The 9,626-nt window shown below is 35.8% G+C and overlaps 1 protein-coding gene across 1 annotated transcript in view; it reads right to left on the reverse strand.

Moving 5' to 3' along the window:
* Positions 1–9,287, reverse strand: part of LOC143025329 (methionine synthase-like) — a 38,172-nt gene extending 28,885 nt beyond the window's left edge. The window contains exons 1-7 of the mRNA XM_076184816.1: positions 8,495–9,287; positions 7,430–7,629; positions 3,857–3,954; positions 3,116–3,270; positions 2,522–2,688; positions 1,396–1,490; positions 998–1,228 (exon numbers count right to left, since the gene is read on the reverse strand). Of these exons, the coding sequence (XP_076040931.1) occupies positions 998–1,228; positions 1,396–1,490; positions 2,522–2,688; positions 3,116–3,270; positions 3,857–3,954; positions 7,430–7,629; positions 8,495–8,528 (980 nt within the window). The 5' untranslated portion in view covers positions 8,529–9,287. The remainder of the gene's footprint in view (positions 1–997; positions 1,229–1,395; positions 1,491–2,521; positions 2,689–3,115; positions 3,271–3,856; positions 3,955–7,429; positions 7,630–8,494) is intronic.
* Positions 9,288–9,626: the final 339 nt, after the last annotated feature.

A 9,626-nucleotide genomic window follows, 5' to 3' on the forward strand; every position in this document is an offset into this window, starting at 1 on the left:
TAGTGTATTTGTATCTATATTTTGTCACCAATAACCATCAGTAGGGAAAAATGATAGGTACCTGCTTGTGATCCTGCAAGGTGGACAGGAGAGTTGTCTATTTTCACAACCCATCATTTCCCTCACCTTCATCAGTAGGAACTGACACTCAATCTCCAGATTAGACCCAAGATCTCTCTCTATCAACTTCAACTGTATTCTTTACACCTCTTCATATATTGAAACCTGACAACAACAATGAATACCCTCATTGTACTACATCCAGACATAGAAACAGTTCCACACAATACAACACACAATAATCCATAGCTTCTTCTAAGAGAGATGTATGGAAGGGCTTGAGAACCATTGCCAACCACTGTTAGGCTTTGGGTTTTCCAATTAATAAAACTCAAGCCCCTGTTGTGAATGTGCTGTGCTTACTGCATTGCTCCTGACCCAGACAGTGGGCAGGAGACAGGGATAACCCTTCATCCATGAGGAGCTCACAAAAGAGAGGAAAACATGGGTGGTGGAATGGGTGGGAGTGGGTGCATGTCTTTAACTTGGCTACCTCTCTTATAAGGGGAAAGAAGCCCTTGGTCTATAAGATAGATAGAAACCCAAGCCAACACTTATCATCATAACCAGCAGTACTATCCTTGGGGACAATATTGAGTCAGAGACACTTAACTGTATTTGCATAATTGCAGTATACAAAAAAGGAGCTACACAAGTAGAATCCTGTTTTTTTTCTCCATATACCATACATATCTTTTAACTAATTTTAGGCTCATGCCTGAACTATATCATCTACACTATTTCAGGAGTTTACACATGTGTACAGAAAAATGTACGTCTTCACATTCTTCAAATGTGTGGTCTTTTCCAATTAACTAAAATACAACACAGGCAAAAGTCTTGTTTTTTTCCCAGAGAGATCTAAGAGACTATAGCCAGCTACTGAGGGGATACAGGTTTCTAATTAGTGAAATATGAGGCAAGTTATTATCATTACCTTATATGATCTGGAGTTGTCCCACAGCATCCTCCAACAATATTCACAAGTCCATCCTTTGCAAAACTGAGAATATGGCTTGCAGTTGTCTCTGGAGTTTCATCATACTCACCAAAAGTATTTGGTAAACCCGCATTGGGGTAGCAGATAACAAAGGCTGACGTATTCTTACCAATATTTTCTATAAAGGGTCTCATTTCAACTGCTCCCAAAGCACAATTTAGACCTATACTGTAAAGTAAATACACACCAAATAGTTAATACACACTATTTATAGAAATACATAGCATTTCTTGCTGAACAAATTGAATCTGTTTAAATACTGGATCTTAGGGGATATGAATGAAATCTTTTAGTATAAGGCAATAATTTCACTGTGGAAACAATGTATTCCTTACCACATGGGTTGAGCATGTGATACACTAATTATGAAAGCATCCCCCATTTGTCCTGAAAGCGTGCGGCCAGATTTGTCAACTATTGTACCTGAAACCTTTGAGAAGTCAGAGAAAAAAAAGTTACTAAAATGATAATTCCTAAATAAGTATGAAATGGTAAGTTTTGAGCAAATATACCAAAAAGCACATTACTTCATGAGTGTTAAGGAGGAAGCACAAGTAGTGTAATGCTTAAGAAATTACATAAACAATTATAGGAAGCGACTCCAATGCACATGACTAGACAGAGGTGTTTAAGCTATGTAAATACAAAGACATGGTGCATGTCCATTAAAAATTTAGTTTAAGTTGCAAGCTAAGGCAAATGCGGTGATCAGTGCAACATAGAAACTAGCAGATAAGGACATATTCATGAATATCTGGATCGGATCAGGAAAGATACAACTTAAGAAAGTCATTAAGGGAGCTTGTCACTGAGGCCAAGGAAAAGACAGTACAGTAAAAGGATGGAACATAAGAAATAAGAGAAAATAGTATTGAAAAAGAGAAGAGAACAAGTAAGTACAGGAAATAATACAAAAGAACTAAAAGTCACATGTGCAACTGTAGATATTTCACTAATGTTCAGGTTAGAAATCAATACTTAATTAGTTATACTGATTTTGACTAATGGGTGGGAGTAGGTACAGGCTTTTTGACTTTGCTACCTCCCTTACTGGGAGGAAGAAGTCTCTGGCATATAGATTGAAATCAATGGTAACCTGATAGTTAATGGCAGATTTTGAGATTATTGGGATAATGCTCAATTAAATACACGGATTTCTCGATTTATGTGTGCACAGAATATATGATTCTGGAATAACACAAGGTAAAAAAACATAGTAATTTTTTCAAATACCAATTATTTAGAATAACACAATGTAAAAAATCAAGTAAGCAATAATAAAACTTAAATGTACACTTTATACAATTTTTACATTACATGATCCCTTCAGGAATGCATCCCTTGCATAAATCGAGAAATCCCTGTATTAAGATGTGTAATATCATATTAGCACAAAGTAAGGGCCAGGAAAAAATATATAAAAATGGGCATAAAAAAAGTACTAACCAAAGAGATACTTACAAACACTGGTACTGAGTCATAATCTGTCTCAAAGAGTGTCTGGATAGCAAAAAGCGCTGCTTTAGAATTGGCAGTGTCAAAAATTGTTTCTATTAGAAGAATGTCTACTCCACCATCTAACAAGCCACGTGCTTGTTCTGTATATGCCTCAACTAGTTCATCAAAGGCTGAAGAAACAGAAAGAAGCACTGCATTACTACAGAAATTATGGCTATACACTTAAATTCATACTCTACAAATCAATATTCAAGTGACAACTTCCTAGAAACACCAGACAACATAAATAGAAATTAAACAATACAGACTAAACAAGCAAATGACAAGAAAATTATCATTACTTATATGTGAGGCACTGGACTACTATTCAGATTCTTTGTGCAAGTGAACTAAACAAATTAATAAGAAATAATATGAGAAATAATACAACAGTAGAGCTGAATGAATTTCTTAAAACACCAAATTCTATGGGTTGAAATAAGATGTCTGACATGCATAAAATATTCTATAAAAGAGCATTTCATAAATATATCTAAAATGGAGCTCCCTAACAAGTAGATCTAACACTTCTCACAGCTAAAAATTATGAATACTGACTAATATTTCTGAAGTCAGGTCTCTCTACAGATGGTGAGATGGAGAGGGTTCGATTTGTTGGGCCAATTGCTCCAGCAACATAACGCTGTTTGCCTGTAGCCTGTGTCACTTCATCTGCTGCTCTTCGGGCCAAGCGTGCAGACTCCAGATTTAATCTTCCAGTAAAAAAAAAAAAAAAAAAAAAAAAAAAGTTATATATATATATATAAATATATACATATATATATATATATATGGGGGGGGGGGGCTGAATCAAACCCTGTACCCATCCCACACCCATCTAGAATCCATTTGTTGTGCTTCCAATCTTAGTTCTTTGTGCATGAAGGGTCATCCCTGTTCCCCACCCATTAATCAGGTCAGAGGCAATGCAGCAAGGCACAGTACCTCCAAAACAGGGTCTGACAGCCAAGGCTATATCTATTGTTTCATTACATGGCAACCTCCAACTCATCCAATCAAGGAATATATGGAGCAGACTAGAAGAAATCCCTTCAGGCTGTGTCATGTCCCCATACATTCACAACAACACTCCACTTGCATTTATTTTGTGCCCTTAAAATCTAAAAATGTCAATATTTAACAATATTGATTGGCAAATTTTAACAACCTTTTTATAATGATAATTAATAATCATAATGCATAATACCAAGTTGGCTAAGTTATCAAATTATCTCTAATTCTATGCTGTCTATGATTTCTATTTAATGCCAAGCATGTACTATAAAATTATGAAATTACCTGTAACAGATATGCTGCAACTGATAGTCTGACTGAGCAACAGACGTACCACTGAATGTATTTGTCTCTATGATGTCAGCTCCAGCCTCCAGGTATTCCTGTGCATCATGCAAGTTCATAAGTAAATCAGGCAAAATAATTAATCATACTGACTGTCCATCCCATGCACCTTCAGTCATTGAAAACAGTCTTCCATATAGTTTACAGTCCACAGGATATCTAAAAGTTGCAACTTTGAAAGATTCAATAACAAATACACAAATTTTGAAAAAACAAAATGCGAATACAAATACAAAATGCCTTGTGATACAACCTTAACCCTACTGTACTGGGTGGCACTTTTCCTTTCTTTATGGCTATTGCAACCCCCCCCCCCCCAAAAAAAAAAAAAAAAAAAAAAGTGGCTGTAAAGATGATGTTAACCACTTTGGTATGATGGCACCTATAATACATAGGTGTCATGAAGTGCAAGTGGGTACATGAGGATACTGGCATTGGTGTCTTGATTATATATATCTTTTTGTAGTTGTACATGAGTTACCCCCAGATTCTGTGAACTGGTTTGATTATGTTTTCTATGTTTATAATTACTCAGAGTAAAAGAGAATGAGTAATACAGCAGTGACTTTATATTCTATAATCATAATGCAAATAGTGTGATGAATTGTACATATGGCATCCAATGCTGCGTGTGAGAATTTGACTCATACTGAAGTGGTTGCAGATACCATAAACAAAACTTTGTTTAGAACCACACATTCTGAGGTAAGGACCAATGTCAAGTGACTGTAATTGGTGTTCCTGCAAGATGGATGTCTAAGGAAATCATTTCCTTGCCACTCATCTCTAAACCCCATCATATCCTCATCTCCATGTGGAGGTGCAGCCCTAAGGGGCTGACATTCAGTCTCTAGACTAGGCCAAAATAATTTTTCTATCGGCTTCAACTGTATTTCTTCCATTTTTTTCCCCAGAGAGATGACACAGATACTGTTTTAGCAATATAAAAACAGATGACAATCCAAAGTTTCTTTCCAAAGAAATCTATGGAAGGTCCTGAGGATCATTGCCAGCCACTGTGAGGTTGTGAGCTTCAATCAGTGAAACTTAAGATGATGATAAATAATAATAATAATTGTCTACTCTGTATTTTTTCAAATAGATGAGGGAGGGAGGGAGGTCCCATGTAAGGAATCAGTGGAGGTAAACCAGCTTTGGTTGTCAGGCCCTGCTGTACAGATGATGTGTCTTGGTACACTGCCTCTGACTTGAGCAGTGGGCACAGAACAGGAATGACACTTCATCCATAAGGATTTAAGATGGAAGGGACAACAAATGGGTTTTTGAATAGATGTTGGGTGAAGGGTGGGTGTATGCTTTGACTTAGCTATCCCTCTTATATGGGAGAAAAGGCCTTTTGGTGTATGTAGTGTAGTGTAGTGTACTTCAGCCTTTATGGGCCAATACAGGACCAGCCTATCCCCTGAGGGATGATACAATCTCTGTACCTCACCACAGTGCCTTAATCCAGCTTGGTATGGTTGTGTATATGGTGAGAAGTGAATGTGAATTTTTGGTATGTTGGATTGGTTGTGGCTGTGAATGAAGTCTGAAATCAGTGTACAGGTAATCAGCTTGAGAAAGCAATGAAAGTGCTTTGCACTTACCGAGGATCAAACCCAGACCTTCCATGTTCCAAGGCAGAAATGTTGTTGTTGTTGTTGTTATTATTATTATCAATAGTAAAAAAAAAATATTAAGTTAAACATTGCTTCCCCTTTATACTTGTTTATTTGCAATCCTGCTGGTTAACTCTTTCACTAGTAACAGACAGAGGAGTTTACTAAATCCAGGATACCCCTACACACTAAAAGTTACAGACAAATTTTGGTGATTCACAATCCTGTTTAAGTAAAGCATGTATGGTTTATCCTACCCTTTACCTTGAGCTATGCCTGATCTTGCCTTAAACTCTGCTCACCCTTTTACCCTGACTTCTACCCCGGTCTTTTTTTTCAACTATGGCATTTAACCTCTAATTAAAATTATCTCCTTGACTAATTTCAGAGCTCACTCCAAATAAACAGGCAAACACATGCTTCAAAATCCACAAACCTGCCAATAATACTACAATTTTACACACTTTTTTTATACATACACCGCAAGTGTTAAGTAGTAACTGTTATTGATTGCTCAGGGCATAATGTGAGTTTCTCAATACATGCATAAAATGTGTTGGCATAGCAGAGAGAGGGTAGAATATCATTACTGATAAGCCAATAAATTTAGTTAAACTCACTCCAATTATTCAGCAAGTGATAGGGTATGGTGTACTGGCAGAAAGTTGACCATGCTTACTTTTCATGTTTTATCTCTAATTTTAATAATTTTCTTGTCACCATTTACTTTTTCAGATGCAAAAACCTGCAACAAACAAGTTAAATATGCAGAATTATATAAAGATATGGATGCTAAATACAGCTGGAATACTTTCAGGCCTGGGGTTGGGATCAGTAAGACTACCAAACACATATTAATTGTGTTTCAAGAGGCATGATAAAAGGAATGGGGTGCCTAGCAGGTTAACAACCTCACCTCCCAAAAGATAATTAATAAATTTGTCAAAAGAAAGGCATGGGGGAAACAATTTGGTGGCTTGTTATCCACTTACTGTTTATATTTGCTCAAAGCAATGTATTATCATTCCATACTCTGTCATTGGCTGGATAATTCCAGGGAGATAAATCAACTGATCTGTTCTTTTGGGTCTCACTGTCTCACATGGGACCCATGGCCCATACATATTTGGCAACAACCCCCAGGTTGATCTTACTGTTGTCTGTGGTGTGTTCTTCTACATATCTTTACATGAAAAGTATTCTTCCCCCTTACGTGGACCCAAGATATCTATTTACTTTTACAGTATTTCCTCCTTTTCACAAAGGAAGAGCTGACAATTAGTTATTACTCCTCTCCTCTTACTACTTTCAGTTGGTGACACAGAAACAGAATCACACTAACATTACACTAAAACAATCCAAAGCTTCTTCCCAAAGGGATCTATGAGAGGACCTAAGGACTGTGTGTTTTCAGTCTGTGAAACTGTAGACAACCATTATTATTACTTCTGTTCTTATGTAATAAACTTTCAGGAAGTCTTTCATCCATCCCAAGAGGTTCCCAATATATTCCAATTTCCACAACAATCTTTTGTGAGGTACACTGTCAAAGGGTTTCTCTATATCTAGATGCACACAATCCACCCAACCATCTTTTGGAATGCATCAACTGCTTGAGTAAATGCATCACATATTCTAAATATATGATCCATCTGAATCCAATACTTCCCTACTGAATAGTACTGCCACACCTTTTATCCTATCACTCCCTGATCATATATTTTCCTCTGCCTCCCACTTACCATTATTTTAACTTTTTGTTTCACATATTGCCAGGCTATCTAACCTACTTTCTCCAGTCATTAACACTCTCTTTTCATAATATATGACAAAATACATGTACACTCTAAAACTATGTGAAGCTTAAAACCTTAAATTTATCAACAAAACATACCTTATGAACTCCATGAATTATCTGAGGTTTTGTGAGGGAAAGAAGATCATTGTTCCCTTTTAAAGTGCATGGATGGTTGGTAAATTCTTCACCTCGAAAGTCATTCTCCTCTAATTTGTGACGCTGGATCATGGTACCCATGGCACCATCTATGACCAATATTCGTTTCTTGAGAGCCTCATAAATTTCTGAGGCCCGAACTGAAATAAAAAGACCAATACTTTTTTATAATGAATTATCAATTCCTGCACTAAGTGTAAATTACGAGTCATGTACCTATAATTTTCAAGATTTTCTTGTACAAGGCATATAATTTGATAAATCATTTTTCCTTGCAGTGGATATCTATGGCTTATATCCATTTTATTTACATCTGCTAAAGAATTCATAACTGTAATCACCAATTTCCCATTAGTGTGAGCAATTGTATTTCTGATATTGATGAATCAAGTTTGAAACTACTTCCCCTAGGATCCCAACAGACTGGCACATATGGGCTAAGATATAAAGTACCATGAAAAAAAAAAATTCCCTTAATATCCATCTTGTCAACCACCACAAAAAAGGTAGCTACTGTTGGTCCATGAATGATAAGTACTCCCTCATATGGATGTGATTACCTAAGATTGATTTAAATATTTACTGCCGAAGGGGTAATTTACAAATTAACTAAAAAAAAAGAGTAGCAGAAGGACAAAAGGATAAATGCCTCTGAATATGGAAGGTATAGAGTTTTTAAGAAGTATGTACATCAACAGGACTACATTTTTTCCACATGCCATGGATTCTCAATCTAAAGAAATATCACTTAGCCTAAGAGAAAAATAACCTTACTGCAATTAACCCTTGAAAATTGCATAAGCAAATCTTACTTGATATCTAATACTGTTCCAAGGTAAAATAACAGTTGCAGAAAATGATACCATAGCTTGTGAGAATATTAGGAATTAATTATTCCAAATTTAAATAATTTGTCAAACTTCACTTTTTTTTACAACTTGAAAAGCAATTCATGTCACTTTCTAAACAACTTCGTCATTCACAAAATAATGTGTTTTTACACACCTGACATCGATGCTATTCTTTTGCGACCAGTCATTGTGTTAACGGGTATAAATGCTCTTGAAACCCTCAATCCAATTGCCACCAGAAAAGATTTCACAGACTCCCATTCCGCCAACTATATAGTATGACAACAACGTATCCGTTTCGTCAGTACACAGCTTTACTTGATAAATATTGTCAGATATTCTATCATTATCATAGTGTGTATACATATATATATACACAAAAGTGTATATACTTATTAATCTAATAATTCTATTTCCATAAAAGCCCATGAAGTAAGATCTGATCATTTTTCTTTACGTGTAGCAAACATTATGCCATATACGATGTTATTCACACGCGATATTTCGAACACAGGATCCAAAGCACAACACTTGTCACGTGATTCACAGCTGATCGTTACTCTCCATCAAAAGATAATGGATAAGGAATCGTCTCGCGTGTGGTTGAATTTATGTGAAAAGTGATGACATATGTATATGTAATACAGAATAAGCTTGGTAACAGTGAGCCGACGTCCTCCATTATTTCTTTGCTGCTGATTTGGTTGAAAAGTATTTTGCAATATATATATATATATATATCATATGTGATCACCTTTAGTTCCACCATACATGAGATGCTGAAGGAATATGCCATTGGGCTTAAATATAGAGTATATTTCCATTAACTCCCTGCAGCTATGGAGATTATTAAACTGGCAAACATGATTTCCATTTACAAAACCGGGAGAAGTGGGGATTTAATTAATTACTAATATTACATGAGTAGTATGACACAGGAAAATATTATATGGGAGAAATGAATGGACTCCGTAACAAAGGACAATGTGTTACATTAGCGTTTCTCAACATGGGGTGCTGAAATAAATTATAGGGGGTGCTGGGAAGTGATGCACACAAAAATCATATTGATATATGTATCATTGATTACCTAGTTGTGCATAGTTGACTTTTTTCCATGCTATTTTATTTTCTAGGTTGTTCTTATTTCTTCTACAAACAATATTGTCAATTTGTTTCAGTTCTAAGGAATAAAAAAAATAAAGAATTAAATAGTACACTTCACTTTCTTTTATCCTTATAGTAACAAGATAGGGGTGCTGGACTGTTTAGGCATGACAACAGGG

Source organism: Oratosquilla oratoria, chromosome 5, assembly GCF_046742065.1.
Source record: "Oratosquilla oratoria isolate Oo_2021 chromosome 5, ASM4674206v1, whole genome shotgun sequence".
NCBI classification, from domain to species: Eukaryota; Metazoa; Arthropoda; class Malacostraca; order Stomatopoda; family Squillidae; genus Oratosquilla; species Oratosquilla oratoria.